General features: G+C 39.8%; 3 protein-coding genes across 8 annotated transcripts; 1 reads left to right on the top strand and 2 right to left on the bottom strand.

Moving 5' to 3' along the window:
* Positions 1-91: 91 nt before the first annotated feature.
* LOC146377623 (transmembrane protein 276-like) lies at positions 92-2,652 on the bottom strand. Of its 3 annotated transcripts, none has more exons than XM_084942969.1 (3): positions 2,158-2,652; positions 1,952-2,059; positions 92-1,698 (listed from the first exon to the last, which is right to left on the bottom strand). In XM_084942969.1, exons 2-3 carry the CDS (start codon positions 2,039-2,041, stop codon positions 1,156-1,158), a joined length of 633 nt encoding a protein of 210 aa, XP_084799095.1. In that variant the 5' UTR covers positions 2,042-2,059; positions 2,158-2,652; the 3' UTR covers positions 92-1,155. The 3 variants fall into 3 exon arrangements, with proteins under 3 accessions (XP_084799095.1, XP_084799096.1, XP_084799094.1); XM_084942970.1 differs by having other exon boundaries at positions 2,178-2,652; XM_084942968.1 differs by having other exon boundaries at positions 2,196-2,652.
* On the top strand, positions 2,648-9,546 carry cep72 (centrosomal protein 72). 2 transcript variants are annotated; one of them, XM_084942963.1, is made up of 14 exons: positions 2,648-2,756; positions 2,997-3,124; positions 3,609-3,801; positions 3,883-3,991; positions 4,880-5,025; positions 5,121-5,179; positions 5,260-5,302; positions 5,709-5,909; positions 5,989-6,170; positions 6,290-6,383; positions 6,479-6,657; positions 6,744-6,870; positions 6,943-7,054; positions 7,203-9,546. In XM_084942963.1, exons 1-14 carry the CDS (start codon positions 2,681-2,683, stop codon positions 7,261-7,263), a joined length of 1,710 nt encoding a protein of 569 aa, XP_084799089.1. In that variant the 5' UTR covers positions 2,648-2,680; the 3' UTR covers positions 7,264-9,546. The 2 variants fall into 2 exon arrangements, with proteins under 2 accessions (XP_084799089.1, XP_084799088.1); XM_084942962.1 differs by having other exon boundaries at positions 6,744-7,054.
* On the bottom strand, positions 7,939-23,594 carry tppp (tubulin polymerization promoting protein). Of its 3 annotated transcripts, none has more exons than XM_084942966.1 (5): positions 23,384-23,594; positions 17,563-17,643; positions 16,653-16,988; positions 10,517-10,670; positions 7,939-10,424 (listed from the first exon to the last, which is right to left on the bottom strand). In XM_084942966.1, the coding sequence occupies exons 2-5, from the start codon at positions 17,574-17,576 to the stop codon at positions 10,215-10,217; spliced, it is 714 nt and encodes a 237-aa protein (XP_084799092.1). In that variant the 5' UTR covers positions 17,577-17,643; positions 23,384-23,594; the 3' UTR covers positions 7,939-10,214. The 3 variants fall into 3 exon arrangements, with proteins under 3 accessions (XP_084799092.1, XP_084799093.1, XP_084799090.1); XM_084942967.1 differs by lacking the exon at positions 23,384-23,594 and adding an exon at positions 18,177-18,355; XM_084942964.1 differs by lacking the exon at positions 23,384-23,594 and adding an exon at positions 18,068-18,167.
* Positions 23,595-24,188: the final 594 nt, after the last annotated feature.

Below are 24,188 nucleotides of genomic sequence, written 5' to 3'. Positions count from 1 at the left end.
TGCAGCTTCATGCATCTGAAAACATCGGAATGGTTTCAAGGAGTAAAAAAGTGGTTTAACAATGATAGATGGCACAACAGTGAGACGGCTGTCAGGTTTTACATGTTTGTTTATTTAACAAGTTAAATACAAAATGTCAAACTTCTAAATGGTCAGAAAATAGAAAACTAACACTTTAAAAGGCAACAATTACCATAACATTTTGGACTTCCCACAAAAATGGTAAAAAGCATCAGTGTTCATCTTTTCCCTGAAGACTGACATAGGCAGTCCCAGAGAAAGGCACAGATGCTTGCACATATACTGCAAAAAGGAAAAAAAACTGCTGAGGAAGCTGCTCACACCCCTGAAATCTTTAGGGAGCCTCTGCAGCGTCCACTACAAATCACTGCAAAGAATATCAATATCTCACAAGGTCAATGTAAATGACATGGGACACAGTGAAACGAGGGTGGTTTAAACAGGCCAGGTTGTTTCAAGTACCAAGACAGCTGATACAAACCAAGAAAGATTTTTTTCCTTGTTTAAATTAACTGATAAGAATCAAACAATTGTGATGAGTTAAGGGCTGGGCCAAAACCTTCGACCATTGCAGATTTTTTTTTCTTAAACAGACATCGTGCTGAGTCTGCAGAACAAATATCACCCAGACTCTGAGGTAGCTGGAAACCACAACATTAAAACTGTTAGAAGAGCCGGAAGATGGAAGAACACTGCTAAAAAGGAAATTCATACAGGAAGTTCAAATATACAAATGTCATCTTTAGAATAGTCAAACACAACATATGTTAAGTAGACTTCTACAAAAAGGGTATCTTCAGTCATGGTCTCTTGGTTTGGCTGTATGTTCCAGAAAATGCAGAGGCAAGCAAAAACAAGCATTACAAAAATGACTATTGTAATATTCATGCTGTGGTACTTTCATGCTTTACTACATACATGCTTACTGCCATGTTTCGTTTACTCCCCAAAAGCTCATTATGAGCCATAAAAATGGAAAAAGATAAATGTCAAATCCTTGAGAAGGCTGAACCAGCTATTACTGGAGCTATTATTTATTATATTGACACATTAATAGGCATTTTAGATTTCTGCATTTTTCTAGTTTGTCAGTCACATCTGTCACAGTCATAGATACCTACATCTCAGAGATTTCTATGAACTTAAATAGACAGCTTGGTCAGTCACATCAAACAGAAACTTGCCAAGAGCAAGAGTTGATACCCAACAGCCTATCAACAGTGACCCCTTTAAAAGACACTTCATCAGTCCTTCTGTAGCAGCTGGAAAAAGCAGAGGAGCAAAAGTTTTTGTTCCAAACCTCTGAGTCAGCAGTAAGGGGAGGCTAAGGGCCATGCTCCCAAAGGCCCCTGAAGCATTACCAGCAAACAAACACACTATCAGGCAGCAGGAGAGGGATGATAGGCCCAGACAGCGAGTCATAATTGTGAGAGTATCTGCTGAGAGCCAGTCAGAGAGTCCGAGCAGCAGGCAAGAACCACAGAGGAGAATCTGTGCTGTGTTATGGTCCTGACTGAGCCAAAGGAAATCAAAGGAGACCAACACTGGAGCCAGCAACTCAGCAGCCCATTCTGCTTCTCTCTGCAGGGAGGTTAGGCACGGGCTGGAGGGATGCAAGATGGAAATTGCTGCAGAGATCCCAAGCAGAAAGAAGCCTACTGAAGGTGCTCTGTGGACCTGCAGAGAGAGAATGACCAAGTTTGATACTGGCTGGATCGATAGATTCACAAATGTCAAGTGAAAGATTTACGGTTTACTGCTAAAAGTTAGATGCAAAAGAAAAAAAAAAACCCTAAAATAAAGGGAAATAGCTGAGGAAAGAAGGCCAAACCCAAGGATATTAAGTTTACTATCATTTATTAAAAGCAGAAACTACTCATTTACTACAAATAAATGTCCACACACAGATACTACATTGAGTGATACCCACCTTAAATAGTTTGTAAGAGGAGTAGAGTGCAGTGGCTGCCAAAATTATGTTGAAACATGATGTGACCCACTCTGTTAGATAGGACGCCATTGATCCTGAGAGACACGGCTAGAGAACACCAGGAAAATTACAAAGTCTTAATCAGCGTGCTTTTAGTTAGCTATTAAAACTGGAGACGGTGTCAAAATTTCAAAAATTTCACTGACAAACAGAAAACAATCAGCACCAAACTTTAGATAGGAACCACAGTTGTAGCAGGAACAGCGACCATTTGTTTTGACACGTGATAAGCAAGGATTTGGCAATGCGCAGGCGCAAAATGGTGCATTCAAGCCATTCGTAAACCCTGCAACTATTCTAACCAAAATGACCACCAGGTTTGAAATGCTTTACGGATTACTTGATTATTTCTCATCTTTTTTTGAGCCCGTGTCTTATACAGATATCTGAAACAATGCAATTTTGTTTTCAAAAAATCTGAAAGCTCTCATTAATTAGCTGAATATGTTTGGTCGAACTAAAAAATATTAACCTGCATTTTCAAAGTTATATTTGAATATGTACACTCAAACTCTCAATAAACTGACGTCTAACAACTTTAGCAAATAACAAGAAGTAGTAGTTAATGAACATACTTCACGGTTTGTATAAAACCTCCAGTAACAAAAGTGAAACAGGAAGGACGGTATTTATTTTTCAGGCCATGAAGGTAGCAGAACTTCGAAAAGTATGGCGGCGAAGTGTTTGACAACACTAACAGAGCAGTGGATACGTGAAAGATTAAGGCTAAAACACCCGTGTCTCGGTAACTTTACATCCAAGCTAATATATACACTATCTAGGAGTAATCAGCAGCTAACTTTAAGGGTGAGACAGGGACATCAGACATTTGCTGTTGGAAAGTACTGTGGCTAGATACTCTGCCAGGCCAGAGCATCAGTAGATAAGCTAACGAGAGCTAGCGTAGCAATAAATGCTTCCTGCTCCAGACCACATCACCATAACATCTTAAAGTTATTACTTTTTTTTAATTTTGTTTAAATAGGCGACGTGCGGACATTGAGCCTTCCGGGGACATATGAGGAGAAGATCAGACACCTGGGAAATGGTCTGAGTAACTTTATCCGTCTGAAATCTCTGGATCTCTCCTGTAATGCACTCGTTTCAGTTGAGGTTAGTTTTAGATTGTTTTTTTTTAATGGAATTCACAATTTATACTACTACTGAAGAAAGAGTCAGAGTTTAATAATTATAAATGATTAAGTGCAGTAGTGGTGTATAAACTATTTGATAGTTTGAGCAATCTCCCTCTAGGAATTTGAAGACATTTGTGAGTCCTCATAATGATGGCATTGAACATGCTACAGTAGATGCAGTCTGTGTTGGCCTAACATGTAGTTACATTTCTAGGGAAGCTGCAGCATAGGGTTTCAGGGGGGTTGTGGTTATGGCTAGTGTTTAAATTACCCACTGAAGTATAAATCCCATGTAAGCCTATTGCAGCACACCTAAGATTACCCTGAACACTAAAACTGCATGTTCTTATGCTGATATCGGCCAATACTGTATATTTTGTACATCAAGTAATATAATATATTGCATGACTAATAATATTTGCAGAGTCTGTATCTTAACTGTTCCATTGGTTTGTTCTCAGGGTGTGCAACATTTAAAAATGCTACAGAGGCTGATCCTCTACTATAACTGCATACCTTCTCTTGAAGAAGTGAAAGTACTGTTTGAGCTGCCATCGTTAAAAGAGTTGGACCTCAGGCTCAACCCTCTGGCCAAAAATAATCCACAGTACCGCCTTTACTTGGTGCATGCCATGCCCACCCTGCGCAAGCTAGGTAAGATGTTGTTTTGTTGCCCAGAATTTGCTCATCTCATGTCAGGTTTTAAAATAATAAGTTCTCCTCGTTGATTTACAGATAGCTGTTCAGTCAGAGATGCTGAGCGTAAATCTGCCTTGATGCAGTTCTCTTCTGAACTTCTTCCTCAGCAGATGAGCTTCTCTTTGAATCTGATTGATGATCGAAGGTATGCTGAACACAAAATCCTTAATGTAAATGAGCTTCAGCTCATTCTGTTTGATAAAAGTGTCAAATAAAGATCTGATACCAGATTTATAAGTAATATATTTTTGAAAATACTGTTTTTCTCTTACACTCATGGACACTTTATTAGTTACACCTTACCCGTATTGATTTGGACCCCTTTTGCCTTCAAAACTGCCTTAATTCTTCATGGCACAGATTAATCGAGGTGCTGGAAACATTCTTCAGAGATTTTGGGACATATTACACGATAGCATCACACAGCTGCTGCAGATTTGTCAGCTCCACATCCATGATGTGACTCTTCATTTCCACCGCGTCCCACAAATGTTCTATTGGATTGAGATCTGGTGGTTGTGGAAGTGAAGTCACTGTCACGACCAGATTGAGATTATTTGAGCTTTATTTGAGCATGAGCCATAAATCCAGTGAGTTGCGGCCATGTTAACAGCTGATTCGATATTTACATTAACAAGCAGTTGAAAAGGTGTACCTAATACAGTCTCCATTGAGTGTATGCTGTTGTTCATAAAACAAGAATTTCTTCAGACCAGCAGCACAGGCAGCTACCGAGAAATGATAGTAAGGAGATTAAGTAAGGCTTTAGAAAACATTGCTATAAAGTGATCCTTTTCATTTTTAATGATGAGGTTTCATGGGTACATATGTTGAATTGGCAGAAAAAAAGAAACAGAAATGTGTGCCCACATTGACAGTTTTATGAATCAGAATCATAAGTAGATTTAAAAAAAAGTGTTGCAGTTTTATGCATCTTCGGGCTGGTGGAGCACATGAAAATGCAGCGAGACGAGTCTTCTCAACCTCAGTTGCTCGAGCGGTACCATTTGCTGTGTCATTTGTGGTTTTTCAGAAGCAGTGATCGCAGACCAGCTTTAACTGACCGCTTAACCAAGAGCCTTTCTGTCCTGACCGACACTCGTGATATTGAGCTGAACTTTGTTGCCACAAATGATGGAGAGCAAAGTGAAGCTGACTCATTTCACAAGGAGGCCGATGGTAAGATGTCAAACTCCAAAAATCAAAATCAAACCTGACTAATTCATGTTTCTTTGTTTTAACTTCTGATAAATCCAAACCATCCACTGTTTCAGGTTTCAAAGAGAAAGTTTCTGAAGATTTTAGAGAACAGAGGAGCTCAACTCCCAAACAGGTGCTTTTATTGTTAGTACAGATTAAACAACATTAACAGTATAAAAGTTCATTATGAAGTAGCTCTGTTCTTATTTTTAGGAAACTGCTAAATCCATCCTCAGGTATCCACTCACTAAAACTGGTAAGCCTATTTTTCTAGTTTAGGAGAGTGCAGTTTTTTTCTATGTCAGTATCTTATTAGAATTGAGATTGCAGAAGAATTATTATGAGAATAAAGCTTTCTTTGAAGGTAAGAAATCATTATCAGTAAGCAATTATGAAAACAACGTTGTGGTTATGAAAATGTAAGTGTGAACATTATTAAGAGCATGATGAAAACAAGACAGTTCACTAAGAGGCCACTGAGTCACAGTATGTTTGTCCAGTGCAATTTCCTCAGTTGATGACAGTGTGTATAATCACCACTAGGTGGCGACATAAGTCTTTTCCTGTGTTGTTTTTTTTTTTAAAAACACAACGTGCTTGTCAAAGGTCGATTAATATCACTGGGATTTTTTTATGTGTGTGTGCCACATGTAACTCGTCAGATAACAGTGAGTCCAAAGGGTCACAGATGAAAGATCTGTCTCATCAAAAAAGCTACACCTCAATAAAAGTGCCTGAAAGACCAAAAGTGTCCTTTGGCCCCTACATAGAGCAACGTAGACCTGCTCATGGAAACCCAAAGCAAAAGGAGTCTCCCAAACAAACCAGACATCCAGCTAAAGGGCATTTTACCCCAAATCCAGGTAGGAAATAAATTTGTGTTTAACAAAATCCCTGAGTTATGATTTCTTTATTCATTCCACATTTTGTAATTTTTCCCAGATGAAAGCCTCTGTCACAGTTCCTCATTTATTAATATCCGGCCTCCCAGTCCACGACGTCCTGGTTTGAATCTGTCTGACCCTTTTAACCCCATCTTGTATCCTCCACGACTAACCTACTCCAGCTTCAACAAAATAGACGGGAGCTCCAGCCAGCCTGTGCAAGCTGAGAAGAAAAAAAAGGTTGGCAGCTATTTCGGTCCTCTTACTGATTTGCAAATGACATCGTGAATCATTCCTCATTCATCTGCAGGGTTTTCCTTTGCACATCTATTCATGGAATCTCTGAACTCTCTTCCCAGGGTAGTTATAGGAAACCCCTGGAGATGCTCCTCAACCTCGTGGACAAACACTGGACAGGGGAGAGGTCACTGCATCAAAACAACAACTTCCTGTGTAAGTTTGGGCTTTTGGTTTTGAGGAATGCGCTATCTGATTACAGAAGCCTGAGATAACGAATGTCTTCCTATCGTCTCTATTTTTGGCCTCAGCTCAGGCAGTCCAGATCCTCTCCATGATGGAAAGCGATATTTCCAGTCGGGAAACTGAGGTCAGGACCTTACGGCGGGAAGCTGATGCGCTTCGCTTTCAAGCGGCAGCACGAGAGGAAGAGCACAAAACTGAAGTGCACAACCTCTCCGCTCAGCTGGAGGAAGCTCGGAGAGCGGTGGTGAGTTGATCCACCGCTCAAACACAACACCAAGCTTTAGAGAACCATAAGAGTAAACTTTATTCACAGTGTTCACTCTAACACAGGGCAAACTGAACGAGCAGCTGAGGGTCGTTTTAGAGGAAAACGTTGCTCTGCAGAAGCAGCTCATCAAGTTAGAACGCCAATATCTAAAGTCTATGATGAAAAGCTCACATGTGTCTCAGATCAGAGGTGGGTGTACTTGCCACTGTGGCATAAGCGAACGTGCTGCTTTCCCTACTAAGTGTCCCAGTTTGTGTTTAGAAGCTCAGGCCGAAGTAGAGGAACTGAAGAAAGAGATCGAGGGGCTGAGGAAGAAAGTGCAGGAAGCTGAGAAAGTCAAAGAACTTTCAGATATGCTGCAAGAAAGCCACAGGTAAGAAGATAATGCTGTATTAGTGCTGACAGTTGATTTTGTTGTACCTACATGCTCAGTGTGAGTAAACTGATGTAATCTCAATCTCAACTCACCCCCTTGTTGGCTGGTTTTGTGATTTAAATGTGCCTGTGTTTGTGTTCTGCAGGTCTCTGGTGGCTACAAATGAATGCTTGTTAGCAGAGCTGAAGGGAAGTGGGGAACATTAATGCAAAGAGATGCACACCAGGATAAAAATATCAAAGCAGGACTATGCCGACCGTCATATTAGCATGTGCCAGCAAATATTTAAAAATATAAAATTTAAAATTACTGCAGATTACTGCAAAATTGTAGTAAGTGCTATACCTTTTTTATAAATGTTTCTATTATTTAAAAAATGTGCATAAGCTGCATTTACTCGATGTAAACAGTAACGGGGAAAGGCAATTCATTCAGGAAGCTTTGTGTATGAGTGTGTGACAGGGCTGTTATATTAACAAATGATTTTCTGGGGGGGTGTTAGTGAAAAGGTCATAATGCATTTCCTGGATCTGTGGCGGGATCGTCTCTCTTTTGGCTCCTTTTTTAGTTTTTTTTCTGTTTGTAGGTCAGTCTCCATCTGCTTTGCACGCCGCAGTGGAATGAATGCATCTAGATTCCAGCTGCACTGTGACTTTATTTATACCTCTGCCTTCGGGCTGGAGAGATGCGCAGGCAGACATGCACTTTCCTCTCGCTAACACTAAATCAAGCCCTGGCAAACCAGGTTAGAGGTTTGGATGCTACACAAACTGAACGTCTTCTTTTTCTTTTTATATGAATGTTACAGATGGCTGGTTGGTACTACTTGTAGGGAGTAAACTCCACAAAAAAAAAGAAAGAAAAGAAAGCAAGAACATAACTACTGTTTCAACAGACACTCCAAAACCTACTCAGCAGAGGTTCCAGGGTGTGCGTGCATGTTTTCTTTTTTTTTTTTTTTAATTTTCAATAATGCACTACAAATCATGAACACACTTTAAGAGATCTAAAGAACAAGAACAAAAAAACAAACAGAAAACACACTGCATGCACTGGGGCATAATAGTACATTACAAGTTATTTGAAGGAAAAAAAGACAATATTGTTTCTCCACATTAAAAGGTGCACAGTATTTGGCATTAAGCACAGAAAACGGATCATACTCAAGCTACAAAAACACACTGATAGCTGCTAGTTTTGCACTTGATGCACGAGTCTTCATCAGCTGAGGCTACAAGTAGTGTGTGACATGAATCTGTCATTCTGCTGGAAAAATATTCTACAAAAGTATAATACTCGTTTGCAATTTTCCCTTTTTCTGATACAGTGTGTAAGGAAACATTAAAATCCCTGCGTTTGTTTTGTTTTTTCTTCAGTTAAATCTGTGCCTTGGATGACGGTACGCATTAGGACAGCGGTCCCCAACCCCCAGGCCATGGACCGGTACCGGTCCGTGAGTCATTTGGTACCGGGCTGCGAGAGTGAGACTCGGGTGTGAAATGTATGGTTTTCAGGGTTTTTATCGGTTTTTAGCGTTATTTTGTTATCTTTTTTTTTCGTTAACTCTGTTTTCCTTGGTCTTTTCACGTGTGTTATGAATAAATCTTCTTTTTTTCGGTACCGGTACTACTTTTATGTTGTTGTATTTATCCGCGACACCTTAAAGGCCGGTCCCTGAAAATATTGTCGGGCACAAACCGGTCCGTGGCGCAAAAAAGGTTGGGGACCGCTGCATTAGGAGATTTTTATCAACAAATATTAGAGCATTAGCTGACTTTGTACACGTACAGATTCATACATATTGATTTCAAACAATACAAGATTTTGTCGTCTCACAATTTCATTACTTAATTTTCTTTTTAACGACATAATGTTGTCCACCCAGTAGTCTCTTCTTACACCAGGCACAGCAGTTGCAATATGATATGACAGACTCCTACCGTCATCTATATGCTTCTGAATCAAATGCAATATACATAACATGCACAAAGTACAGCAATACATAATACAAATAGAAAATAAAACTTGAAGCCAGTGTCTTAAATTAATGTGGCTTTAACCTTTTTAGAATATACACAATCTTACCACAAATATATTAGAACTACTGTATAGAAATCTGATCAGGAAGTAAAATGTTAAAAATACAATCTTGTACAGTTAGGCTCATCTCATCTGTGGTTAGAGCTTTCTCTTTACCAATTTATTACTTAAAATGCATGTTAGCAAAACAGTTTGTGTATAATTTAATAAAATATGGTATGATAAAGCTAGATAAAGACTAAGAGGGAAAAAACAGGGAAGTCCTTTTAGGTTTTGTTTAAGAGCTTTAAGTAAGCTCGTTAAATTCTGCATGGGAGAGCTTTTGTTTTGTTTTTATATGTATTTACAAAAGCAAGAAGGTATGATAAAGGTCACAAATATTTAGTCTGAGAGGGGTGACTAACTTTCACAAAAAAATCTCCCCAAAAAACGATTTTCTTGGTTCGAACTAAAGGCAGATTACTGAAAAGACAAGTGTGAGCTCATAAAATAACAAACAGCAGATTTCATGAAGACGAAACAGTTACTAAGTGCAGATGGCAAACAGACAACGCTGAAATCTGAATGAATTTAAGGTTTCGAAAGAGAAAAATCAATGATCTCTGTCAAAAATCTGTGCCAATTATCTTTGAAATGACAAGCTAAACCGTGTAATCAGCTAAACATGGGAACAAATGTTTCTATTAAAAAGTGCAAATGTATATTCACCAAACTGTTGTCCCACTTTTGTTTTTCTTGGCATGTTGCTCATTGTGCTCAATAAATACAAGGCCCTATCATAACAACAAAGCCTAAATAGTCATAGCAAAGCAGTTTCTCTCATTTGTTCTCTTCAGTGTTTGGCAGTAACTTGCTATCAGACAGGAATGTACCAGCTGGTGATGAATTTGTAAAAATAGATGTAAACAGTTTTCCAGTTCTCACACTTCACGAAGAGAGGAACTCAAAAACATCTCTCTCTCTTGCTCGCTCTCACACACAGACATACACGCACACATAAAATAGATGGATGGGGAAAAAAATATGAAATCCTATGCTTTTGTGCTTTCTATGAGTAATCGTTTAATAGAAAATCATCCTAGTAGTTGATCAAATGTTTATTTCCTTGTCTTCGCCCTCACACGGGTCTGCCCGCAGTGGGTTTGGTCACCTTCTTTTCATACGACCCTTGATGCTTGTATCCCGAAACGTATCCAGAAGTGTCAACTATGTCTACTCGTCCCGCCTTACCCTTCCCGCGGCCGGTTTCGTCAAAACGCTCCTTGTGCGACCCTGTAAACTTGGTGGTGTCCGTAAGACGACTGACTGTTGGGGAAGCGATGGCTCTCTGTGAAGAAGTTCACAAAGAAAGTTTGAGTTTTTACTGCTGAAAAAGGAGACGTGTTGTGAAACTTGTGAAACTTTCCGATCGAATCTTACTGTGACTCCTGAAATGACCGGTGACTTCCCCTCGATCAGCTGGAACACCTCTGCCTCAGCCTCCTCTCCAGTCTTGTCTTTATACTTCTTCCTGGCCAGCTCTCCAAGCGCAACCTTGAACTCATCGAATATGATGGTGCGACTGGATTTCTTCCTGTAATATAGGAGGAAAGAATGGATATTTAAGTAGGAGTTTCAACACCTTTATAGTATATTACCTAACCCCAAAAAGTATAGTCATAGGAAAAAGATGATCTAGTCCTTACCAGGCCTTAAAATTAGGTAAAAAGCCTAAATACACTGAAGATTTACAGCAATACATGATGTATTACACCAAATCATTATTGAATTAACAAAACCTAAGCCAAAACATCAAAGCAAGCAAGTACACACCCCAGGCTTCAATATCTTGTAAAACCACCTTTAGGAAAAGCAATTTGAAGTAATCGTTTTTCTGTGTGACCTTATCAGTCTCTCAAATCGTTGTGAAGGAACTTATCTTGACAATGTTGCTTCACTTCATTGAGGTTTGCGGGCATTTGTTTATGTACAGCTCTCTCAAGGTCCCACCACAACATTTCAATTGGGTTGAAAGTCTGGCATTTGACTTTTTCAGCCAGTCTCTTGTAGATTTGCTAGTGTGGTTAGGAACATTGTCCCTTTACATGACCTAGTTTCTGCTAAACTTTAGCTGTCAGACAGATGGCTGCACATTTACCTCTAGATTAGTTTATTTTACAGATGATTTCATGGTCCACTCATTGACTGCACAGTGCCACAGAGCCGACAACTGAAAAATTAAGCCCAAAGTCAAACCCATCTAAAAGTATGGTAGCAAGTGGTATGAGGTATTTGTGCTGATGTGCTGTGTTTAGTTTGGCGCTGTGAATTACGGCCAAAGATTTCCACCTTGGTTTCATCTATCCAAAGGTCCAGACAGTTTGTCCAGATCCATTTTTACAAACCTAAGCTGTGCATTCCTTGGCATTGTGGTAACACATTTGAATGCACCAGAACAACAAACTTCTGCTTTTATGGAGGTGGTCATACTTGCTCATGATCTGTTATCAAGTGCATTTGATTACCAGCACCTTACTCTTTTAATTCTTATGAAAGCAGGGAGGGTGTAGAGTTTCAAACACTTGCATCCATCCTGGCCCTTTCTTAAATAAATAATGACACAATGAGATATGTCATGTTTTATAGTTCATTTGAGGCTGTATTTTTTACCTCATGTTAAGACCTGCTAGGGCTAAAATACCTGTAGTATTTTAGTTTTGCATTTTCCCATTTATTCATTATTTTATTTTGCTATTCCCCTTGGCATATTTTGCTTCAGTATGGTAATAAAGGAGCTATCAGTCACAGTGTTGTTGATTCACCTTTGGTCCTTTTGGTCGGTCATTCAAAGACTTGCAACAGAAATGGTTACAAGTCAGGTGAAATGAGCCAGTCTAGCTGAAAATAGCCTGTAGTGTTAAACAAGAAAGTAAGCTAATTGGGAAATTAATATAAAAGCAGATAAATGAAAAAATAAAACTTTTTAATGAATTTTTTTAAACAAATACTTATATTGACTTATTTTTCCTGGTGCATAGTCATTTTCTTATTGACTTTTTGTTTTGCAATTTTGAGAATTTAGGTCCTCCATAGTACCAAGTACTAATGTGTTTCAGAGCAGTTTGAGGTTAAGATGACAGTCCACAGTCTACACTCAGCCATGTGTGATCACTTTAATGTGGCAGATGTAAGACAGCATGGAGATAGTATCCTATTGAGATAAACAATGGGAAAACTTTCACGTCTCCCAGTGTGTCTCAGTACTTATGTGTCGCCTTAGCAACTCGCATTTGAGGCCGTCTCTTAAAATCATCCATCATAATGTGTTCGGCTCACGCACTTAGACCCAAATGTGTTTGACTGTAGCTGTCTGCTAAGTTCAGCCATGTATCTGGAAGGGTGTTGACTTCTCGTTTATCTGAGGATCAAACCGCTTTTATGAACTGAAAATCCTGCATCACGTCAATTTTTCTCCATCTCAAAGTGCTCCACTTGTTTAAATGGCCATTTGCCATTTTTAACTTCCATGTGAAAAGTTCATAGCAACACAAACACAAACTGCTATCACTGTGGTGATAAACTTAAACACCTAAACAACAGCCTATAAAGCACACAGTCTCCCCTGGCAACCTGCTGCCATAGAAACAAGCTACAGTAAACAGAGATGTTTTGGTTTATTATTAATTTCACTTGTTCAGTGACTGGTTTTGTTTGGGCAATCCATCAGTGTTGAACATTTGGGAGCTTCATTCCCCCCGAGTATGTTCCATGCTGTCTATTGTCAGAGGGGAAACTGGACTTTTAAACTGCCATTCCTGTGCAAGGAACATAGCTGTGTTTCCTCTCTGCAGACCTCCCCACACTGACCGGTTCAGTTCCTCACAGAATACAAAAGGCTAATCTGTGCAAATAAACAGAAGATGAGAAACTAACGAGGCTGTCATGAGGTTGAAAAGGACAGAAGTCAGAGGGTCATTATAACTGATAGTTGACCTGCTGTCTGTTGACATATGTCAGCCATTTGGAATATATGATGCATATGGACTGAATGTATTACCCATGATCACATTCACTAATAAGGAAACCAAGCAGTGACTTCCAGGGATGAAACATGAATTCAACATCTGCGCCAATTTTTTTGTAAAGGCCACTTGAGGCTGGCTCCAACAGTAAGTCAAACCCCTCAGGCTTCAGTGTGAAAATGCCAAACTGGCTAACTGTGGTTACAGACTTGTGAAAACGCAGTTTTTAACTCTATAGCCAAGTCTCCCTTTATAACAACTGTCTGTTTGTTATAAACCAATGCTTGCACAATGCAACCAATGTAAGTTGCCTTAAACCTGCATTCTTATCTGAAGGACACCACATGGCGATAGCTGTGGTTGCAAAAAGACTTCCAGTCCTATGCGAAAAATGGCTCTCTGACTTGATCTCTATAAATACTTCCCTGCTGGGTTTATGGTCTGAGCCACTTGATAAAAATTAAGTCTGTTTTGTAAATCTTGGTTATACTATGTATCAAAAGGGAGGGTTATCGGTGGCATGTACATTGGCTAATGAATTGCAACTGACAAGTCGTTAGGAAATGCATGAGCAGTTTCACAGTCAGAACTGCACCTCACATCCTCTTTTATGAAAACGAGAACCACTTATCTCAAGGCTTATCAGATGCCTATGGATGATGTCACGGTAGCTATGTCAGCCTTTTGAATAGAGTCTTTGGAAACAACCTGTCTGTACGTTACTCTTGTTTCTGCTGTTGCCTGTCCTTCAGCCAGCCACGAAAAAGACCAAACACAGTGTTAAATTCAAAACGTGCCTCTCATGCTGCTTTACTGGTCTTTCTTTTTTTTTTTTTAATGCTTCTACCTCTTTGTGATGAACCCCTTTTTAGGTACAAGCAACCATATGCTGCAGGGCTAAATGCAGTAGCCCAGGTTCGACTCCAACACAAAGCGCTTGCTTCTCTCTCCCCACTTTATCTCATCTCTTCATCTAATAAAGACAAAAAGGCCTAAAAACAAAAAGCTGCTTTCACTATCTTTCATGTTCAGACCTACTTTTCAGTCAATCAGTATTTGATCTACACATAGCACATCAAGCTATGTGCCGGTGGGTTTTTTTAAGGACTACACACATCTGCGTGAGTTGCATCCGCAAAATTCTTCACTCTGGGTAGTTTAGTATCTACACAAACATAAAAATACTACAAACTTTATCCCAATATAGTCCCATCCCTCGCTTTAAAAAAAACAAAAAACATGATGCAAGAATGATCGAGGCCTCAAAACATTTAGAAACTACTCTCTGACTTGGTGGCTATACCCATCTTTTATATACAGGCTATGGGAAATACAACCAAAGCCCTGGAAATAAGATGTCGTTACAAATTAATGAATCTATCTCAGATTATATTGTAGCATTCTGGTTCCAAGCAGGCGCATAGCATAGCAGAGACCTAATGTGGTGCAGCAGACCTCCATATCCAGAATAAATAATGAGTCACTGAGCCATGCTGTGATTTGCCAGTCCTCATTAAGATCTTTAATTTTTTTGCATGCATTCTCCAACAGTGATTAAAAGGAAAGTGATGATCTGCATCTCTTGCAATGCCAGCCCTCCCCCACTCAGCTGTGCCTGGAGTCAGAAACTACATGAAAAAGGGCCCTTCCCCCAGAACTGTATCTCTGTTTATACTGTCGGTGACGCCTAGGTATACAAACACCACATGTGTGGGTTTTTTTTCACATTTTACAGTAATATTTTCTGGATCACACTCCAGAGCTGTGAGTCTTGAAAGAATTGCCTGCTGCACCACCTGGGATTAGAACCCGAGGGAATCAGATGACAGCACCTGTAAATTCACACACCAAACACACACATATCCAGAGACCTAATGAGACTACACAGAATTACTGGTAAGAAAAATGTTCAAAAAGCCATTGGGCATACTTTGTTCCTTAAAATTTGGGCCATGATATTATTTGCACACTTCAAAATACTGCTCACAAGTAGAGCTGGATGTAAACAAGACTCACAGTCTAAGTTCATTCTATTGAGAAAAATATTTGTATATGTAAACACAAATTGCCATGCCAGCAGCAAAGGTGTCGATGTGGTTGGCTCAGAAAAATGATTCTTCTGTTTGTTGTATAAACAGACAGCTGAAATAGGAAGGAATATTTTATTAATGCTCTTAAAACTCTTAAATGCATTGAATGTATTATGACTGATTCGCCATTATTCTCGCTGCTGTGCTCGTGCTCAAAGAAAATATTGTTTTGGACTAAGTCTACCTGAAATCGGACAGGATTATCATTTTTTCCACCCTCCCATTTCCATCTTTAGACAACTTTGTGAAGTGGACAGACTAAGAGAGCGATAGGTGCATTTCAATATCCATCCATGTGTTTAACAATCTATTTCTGTGTAATCTTGGAATCTCTTCCAGTAAATGTATATGAAAAATGACTTAGATTGGACTACAGTTATATGCAGGTAGAAGATGGAAAATCTGCTAAATCAACGTGAGATTCCCGAGTAGATCTTTTTTCTCTCCATTCTTGTAGACACAATGAAGTGTGGCTCCCAGCCGTACTCCGCAATTCTGGTGCCGTCTTGCGTAATAATCCTTATTCAGATCATTCAACCAGGATGAAACAAGTTCAAAGCCTCTCTGTATATGAATGAAAACTCCAAAATAACCATGCGCACGGTCGCATAAACCAATGCTGTAAAAACCCCGCTCCTTACATCAGCTTTACTCTGTGCTACTGCACACAAGTCCCGTATTGTGTGTGAACAACACTGGAACAATATTCATTTTTAATGTGGCGTGGATCACATGTACGCTCACCTTAAAAGTTTTACCAGCCTAGACAGCATCCGGATTTTCGGTGCATTTGGTAAACATGGGCACAGCTGTGCAGATGACTTTTTTTTTCACTCCCATGGCGAAATAATATTGAGGTCACAGTAAAGGGTGAATCAGCCCAGCCTGAGGAAATATAAGATGAGCCTTCCTGGCATTTTGTTCTAGCTGCTGTTTCTGACCAACCGAATACTACAAGTCTCCTTAATAAAAGAAAGAACAGCATGTTCTGAAACAGAACATGAAATTCAGAAACTGCTAAACCGAGCCTTGGAGTTGTTTATGATATTTTGATGGCTTTATAAACTGATGATCGTGACTGACTTACTTATTAATGACTAAAGTTTAGTTTAATAATAGCTAGATGCCCTTCATGTGTTCATAGTTACTGTACAATAAGGTTGATGCCTGCTAAAAACATTAATTTAGTTCTTTGAACTGTTCTGAAACAGAAACGAAATAGTTTTCAGTTTTATGTTCTTTGAACCACAATTCTAAATGTTTGCAATTCTCTACCAACAATCATCTACGAAATGACAAATGCAATATATAAAATATGCGCTTCTGTCGCGACACAACAGCTAAGTGATTTAAACAATCAATTGCAAATTGGAAGGTAAAACCCAAATATGATGGAAAAGACTTTCTACTAATCCAAACTGAAATTGTATCCTTAGTGTGCAATAATGTCGGTGTCTTTCTTACTTGACTTTGCTGAAGACGATGTCCACGTCAGTGAGGGTGATGTTCTTGCCGTCGATCACGCCGCAGTCCTTGCAGAGCTTGGACCAGTTCTTGCCGTGCATCTCCTTGCCGGTTGCACGAGTGTCGCCGTGGATGGCGAAGCGTCGAAATGATTCTTCCAAAGCAGTAATCTCCACCGGTGTAGATGACCCGACACCACCGTCGCTAGTCCCATTGGACTCGGTCGAAAGCCTCTTGGATGCCCGGTCTTTAGAGTGTTCACTATGCGGCCGTAATGGGGCCGAAGTCATATTGGGGTGCTTAGCTGTCTGGACTTTAAAATCGTCTATGTTGTCTCTGGAAGGTAAAATAGCAAATAATCAGGTTATCCATGTGATGTCAGAAGTATAAAAGGAAGTTTATGGCTACTGAGATCAAGTGTACATGCACTGAAGCTATTCTTTTCTAAGCAGACTTGTGAATAGTCACAACAGAGGAGGTCTGTAAAAGAATAAGAAATGAAGTGAGTTGGGAAAAGCAGCCCCTGCAGCATGTGAGGTTTTGGCTGTGCATCAAGAAACATAAATAATTCCCTGTAATATTTTCCATTTACAAGAAAAGCTCATGGATTTGATCACAATCATCAGATAAGACAGGAAAGAAACGTACAGCCTAAACATGGATACATAAAGGAAGAGGAGGATTTTCTGGAAAAAATAAATCTGTTCTAAGATAAAGTGCAGTTTAAAAAAAGTGCTCACACTGCCTGTGAATGGGCAGACATCACGGTTCTGGTAGAGAAGTGAGAGTTATAAATAGATCTCTGGAATTCAGTGTCACACAAATCAAGAAACAAGAGTGTATAAAACACACACAAAACTGTGGACTGGAAGCACTTGTAGTGTCATATACTACAGCTAAAACTACTTACTTCTGGTCTGCCATGTTTGTGCAGGAATTTGGTTCCCTCTGTGCAGTGTCTTGATTAGCCAACTTTTCTTTTCTCTTTGTGCTGTGGGAGAGATCAGAATGAAAGTGGTTAATGTTATGGGTGTGTACAGATGTGAGTGTCAGGGAGGAGTAAGAGGGAGAGAAATTTAATTAAACCAATTAACCCAGCAGCATAAAAACTGAAAGTGGTGCTCATACTACTAATACAAGGTCAAAATCCTTCTTATAATCAGTAAAAACAAATTTCTTTCTGCTTTCTACAGTCTGTGAGGACACACATCTTTCCACTGTCGTCACTTCATTTAGTCTCTCCTAACACATCGGCCAGATTTGCAGCCACAGCAGCAAATTCTTCTTCTCAAGTCAGCTTTACATAAACATACAAAGGAGTGACAAAAAGAAAAAAGCCAGTAAAACCATTTTTTTTTCATTCTATAAATATAACAAAACCCTGCATTATGTTTGGATGATGCATTTCTGCTCACCTTTCAGCTGTTCCCATACTCAGCTCAGCATCCTTAAAGAAACAGTGCTGCCATTGCAAAGTACACCCAAACAAACTCTCTACAACAATTTGCCAGAAGTTGTACTCACGTCGGTTTTAAAAAGATACAAACGAGAACCAAACCAGAGCGGGATGCTGCGTCCTGTGGTTCGAACCGTCTGCTCTGGCTAACAAAGTTTAAGCGGCTCCCTCGAGTCACCAATGAAGTGCTTTTACGCTCCCCCAGTGGCAGTGGCAATATGAAGGGCTTTGTTTCCACAATCCTGTAGCTAACAATCACAAACAGGGCCTAGCTAAGGACGGTCGATGCTTGAATACGTACCAAAGTTAAAAGATTGACACTGCATAAAGCCATTATAATCAGAACGTTGATTCTTTGTGAGGAAAAAGAGATTATTAATGTGTCTGAATAATAGCATTCACAGCTATAGACACTGGGAACCCATTGTCCAAGGCAAGTGGCTTCTCTGTCTGACCCATGCCATTTCTTCACGCATGCACACGGTGACATCGCAGAGTACCACTATTGATGGCAGGGGCTTCTGTAGTCATATGTCATCGAGATCTCCAGCCAAGACAATTGAGACTGAGTTATTGAGGTTGCTGAAGTCTCAATGGATTACCAATAAAGTTCGTCACCATTAAGGAGAACAGAAAATCATTACCATTTTTACTGAAGTAATGTATTTACCACCTATATCACCTATATAAATATTTGTGCATTTTTAGACATGGTCAAGAAGATGTGCTGAAAATCAATACCAGCATCAGAATGGGGAAAATGAGGGATTTAAGTCACTTTGAACATGGCATGGTTGTTGGTACCAGATCAGGTGATCTCTGTATTTCAGAAACTGCTGATCTGCTGGGATTTCCCACACAGCCATCTCTGAGGTTTACAGAGAAAGGTCTGAAAAAGAGGAAATATCCAGTAAGCATCGGCTGAAATTGCCTGACATCAGTCAGGTTATATTGAGAGGAGAATGGCCAGACTAGTGTGAGCTGACAGAAATAATTCAATAATTCCTGGGTTACAACCCAAGCATTCAGAATAGCGTCATCATCTAAACACACACGAGCTGAAACTTGAAGCAGAGGGACTATAGCAGCAGAACACCACACCAGGTGCAACACCTGTCAGCTAAGAACAGGAAACTGAGGTACAGTTCTCATGAGCTCATGAAAATGTAATAATATGAGATTGCAAAATGTTTCCTGGTCTGATGAGCCTCAGATTTTGTTACACCATTTAGATGGTTGGGTCAGAATTTTGAATAAACAACATGAAAACATGGATCCATCCTGCCTTTTATTAACAAATCAAGCTGGTGGTAGTTTTAGTGGAAAGTGATATTTCCTTGGCACACTTTGGGATTCTTAGTATCAAGTGAGTATCATTTAGAGACCACAGATTTGAACTTGGTGACATATCAGAAAGTTCAACTTGGTTTCTTGAACGTGACAATGAGTTTGTTGTACTCAAATTACCTCCACACTCCAACAGAGCACTGTTGGGATGTGGTGGAAATGCTGAGTGCTATTTTATTTTTTATTTTTTTTTTAAGTTATCATGACTTTACTGCTCAAAATCAAATTGTATCTTCAATTTGAGAGTCTTAACTTTGATTTAATTGAATTTCAGAAATGGATTGTAATTTTACTCCTTACGACTTAAGACTTACTACCTCACATTTTCAACCTGTGTCCATACTTCAGGAAGGAGAGGCCAGGGTGAGGTGGAATGGGATTTTACTTAAAATTGCAGAAGGGGAGTCAGATCAAGAGCTGTCAGGACATACCAGCTTTGAAGTTTTTAGGCATTAAAATGTCTAGAAGGGGAAGTAAGAGCCTTTTAAACCATGCTGAAATCAGGTTGAAACTGTTTTTTAGAATGAAACACAAAAACAGGACAACGTTGCCCACAATCACCTAGACAACGGGTTCTTTGATTATATCAAACAGAAAATAGGCAACAAAGTTTTAGAAAAAGAACATATCAAAGCTCACAAACCAGGTATGTGTTTATGAAGGTAGCATTAAAACTGAAAACATGCTGGAGCTGAAAACATTTTTCAGCATATCTGTGACTCAGATAACCTAAAATCTGAATTTAACTATTTGAATAATAGCTAATTCAATAAGTTGAGATGGATTCTTCAAGATTAGGCAGCCCATCACAGTAGCAAATCAATGATGTTCCTCTTCATGGAACTAATATAACTTCATGTAGGCATGCAACTAAACAGTAGTATAAATACTGATTATAATAGCTATATAATCACTTCAACATTTAATTAGAATTTATCTTTGTTGTTAGATTGTAAAGTAAAGACTCAATAATACACAGAAAACCTCAACATCAAACAACTGTCTATGAGCAAGTAGTTGGCAACAGTGGGAAGGAAAAGCTCCCTTGGACGAAACCTCCAGCAGAACCAGGCTCAGGGAGGGGCGGCCACCTGCCGTGACCGGTTAGGGGCGACAGTCTGTAAATATCCACCACTGTTTACTAGAGCCTAAAAATATTGACTTTATAAAAGATGTTCGCTCCAAAATTAAATAAATAAACAAATAAAAGCTTGAAAAAGTCCTTAAAGGAATTGCTGATTATCAAAATTTCTTTTTGAAACAAGATTTTTACTATCTATATTGCAATGCAATATACAATTAATAACTGACATAACATAATCTACATAAAATTCATAATACTCTGAGCAATTCTGCGATTGCTTCCTGTAGCAGCGACACTGAGGTACTGTAATTCTATACCTCACTCTCTGTGGAGATCCACATCCTTTCAGTACACTAGCTGCTCACTGTATTTTCCTTTGTGCTTTAATGAGAGCGACTAAATCTAACAGAAACAAAGGAATCCTTTCACTGTCCTCCTTGAATTTATTGTCAGCAGTGTTAAGTGCCCAAGTACTCAGTACAACAAGCCTCCTCAAATGATACATAAAATTAACACTGCACAGAGTTCATTGGGATAAAGCACAACACACACTGAGATGAACTGAATTGTGGCCCTCTGAAAGTCTTTGTTTCATTGCCTTTTCTTGGATTTGGCCCGATACAGAAAAAATAGACAAACATTACCATTACAGATCAAATTTGCCTTGTGCCACTTTTTTTGTCCCACTTTGCCACATACTGCCTTGTGCCACTTTTTTTGTCCCACTTTGCCACATACAAATGAGAAGCCGTTTGGTTAAGGGCAGATCTCCAGAGACAAATCTGTTACTGGATGACAGCATGCTTACATACACTCTCCTTCTGGCAATACACTGCACAGATGAGTGCTTTAACTATAAATCGACCCATTTTGAACTGCGTCTATTCATAGCAACAATACATTGCCACGAGTGGAACATTCTATTCATTCTCAGGGGAGCAGATCAGACAGCAGACAACATGCAGGCAATAAAAAAGAAAAAAAAAAGAGGGAGAAAATTTGGTGTTAATCTGTTAGTTTGGCAGATGGTGTTTAAGTCACAAAATGATGACACTGTTGTCAGAGTGATGTGTATATGTGTCTTGGAGAGAGAGAGAGAGAGAGAGAGAAAAGACAGTGTCTGTAACCTACTCCTTCATCATGCCATCATGGTGAGTGGGCATGGAGGGATCCCATCTGCTTTCTATCTACATCACCTATCCTTTCCAGGCAGCTGCTCTGGAATGTGACAATGTCAGTCAACTGTTACCACCCCAGTGTCTGCTCAGGGGCTTGTTTAGTTCTAACAACCCCATGTTTCTTCAAAAAAGTTCAATACAGCCCCTTGAATATATCCCGGTCTGTTCAGTCTCCAGTCCTCACTCTCCACACAAGGAGAGAGGACACGACATTAGCATGCAGCAGCCCAGGTCTGAGGTCACCACCACGCTGTCTCTGTCATTCCTCGCCTCCCCAAACACTTGAACAGCTCTGTGAGCCAGAGATCTTGGCAAGCATTACGCTGTAGAAAAATAAGATGTTTAAAACACGACGCAGTGGTTATTGTTGGCAGCAGCAAATGGAGGTAATAACAAAGCCCAGGGATCCTTATGCAGCTGCACATTGGAGCAGGATACATGATGCCAGAGACAGCAGAAGCGTCCCTGACATGGCTCATGGGGAGAAAGGCCTGTTGAGCCAGCAACAAAATTCATTCTGAAGGGAGTAAAGATTTTTGGGAGGGTAGACTGTGTTGTATAACTTTTCATTTTTGAGTCTTTTAATTTCGTGGAAATGCAACCAAATGTCTCAGCTGAAACATAAAAATATAGCAGAGCGCACCAATGCCAGCTATCCTCCAGTTTGATTTGTATTCACAGTCTAAAAAAATCCCACTGACTTTGCATATCTGACCTAAATTTGAGTCATCACAAACAAAATAAGATGATTTACACCGTGAGATTAATTGTTTGCGACAGAACCCAAAGGCTCCTGGTCGAGTGCAATAAAAAACCTACACAGTGAAATCTAGGACAAACTCAGTGACTGTGTTTTCCTCTCAGCCATACCTAATTCAACCAATGGCAGCAGCGCCATTAGGTGAGAGGAATTAAACATATTGTGTTCGCGCAGTGCTTTAGTGACACTGCTTCCAAAATAATGCACTAATGGCTCCTTCAAAACTACAACCTAATACCACCACAGACAGTCGCAATTGGACATATTAATGTGATTATCTTGTATTCAAGCAGAGCTGAGCATCGGATTATGACACAGATCTTTTTTTTCTTCCCGTGCCTAATTATGTAACTACCTACTCGTAGCCCAGCAGCTCCCCCCCCCTTTTTTTTTTCTAACCATTAATGGTGCTTATTAAATGAGCTTCCACTCTCGCTCTCATTGCGTTCAAAGGATAAACGGATGAGGGGGAAAAGGCTCTTGTTTATATCAGTGGACATGGCTGCAGCTGCTGCTTAAACCACAGAGTCCGAGTGCGTTTATTGAGCGAAACGTGTTACATAAACTTGCAAACGCCAGATTCACACGTCCACGTGATCCGTTTGTTATTGTCAGCCCTTGCGAGTCTGCCTGTCCGGAACATTAGGTAAAGCCCAGGTATGCGCGAATCGAGCAGTGTCAAAATAAATCCTTTTACAGGAAATTCTAAATAAAAAGGAAAGACATGCAGAAACTTGCAAAAAAAAAAAAAACAACTCCCATATGAATCACATGAATCAGTGTAGGCTGGCAATCATTTTTCCAGGTTGTGAAAACATGCAGGTCTACCGTGTAGTCAAAACAAACTACGTTTTTTTTGTATCTTTTATTTTTTATGAAGTAAATACGACAAATCGTTTTAATTACCTGGTGACGTAATCCTCCAGCTCCTCGCGAATTTCACAAAATCATAATTAAGCGACGAGGAGCCTTCAACTATCTTCCCTCCCTGTTGCCTGGGATCAAGACTACCCGATGGTTCAGTCCCTCTGAGATGCTGAAGAGAAACCAGACTGCTGATTGGCTACTGTCGAGTGCGCCGAGCTGTTTTCTCTTTTCTTTTTCTTTCTTTCTTTCTTTTCTTTTCTTTCTTTTTTTTTTTTTTTTTTTTACCGCCCCCTCCTCCTCGCCTCCTCGTTTTAGGCACGACGATACCACACTGGAGCTGTGATAAACAACCAGCAGCATCTTTTCGTGCTTTGAGGGGAGGGGATAGTAGATGTAAACAAGGGATGGAGGATCGTACGAAATGATAGCTTTATTAATAATAGCAGCTGTCTGTAGCCATGAACCTTGGAAGGACATGCATGAGAGAGGCCAGTGGTCACACACAATAACAACCAATAACAATAACAAGCAATAACAATCTTTGGCTTTTGTCCAAACACAGGATGGCCAGAGGGAATTATCTCAAGGGGAAACCCGTCAGACTTTAATAAGCAATCTTTTCAGAATGGATGCATGTCTACAAATACTCATGAATATGACTCTTCTTATGTCCAGGGCTGTAATGTGTTACACAACCAGCAGTAGCCCATAACGGCTGGACGTGGATGGACATTATGTAACCTTTAGTCTTGGTTGGTTCAACTGTGGCACAAAGGTCTGATGTATGCAACTCAAACACAAGGATATAAGCAGAAAGCATGCAAGCCTACAAGCAAACGAAGAG

The sequence above is a fragment of the Perissodus microlepis genome, chromosome 11, assembly GCF_051167445.1.
Source record: "Perissodus microlepis isolate ML-2025 ecotype Zambia chromosome 11, ASM5116744v1, whole genome shotgun sequence".
Classification (NCBI taxonomy): domain Eukaryota; kingdom Metazoa; phylum Chordata; class Actinopteri; order Cichliformes; family Cichlidae; genus Perissodus; species Perissodus microlepis.
Note: the sequence above shows the minus strand (reverse complement) of the source record. Positions and strands in the feature narration are given on the sequence as shown.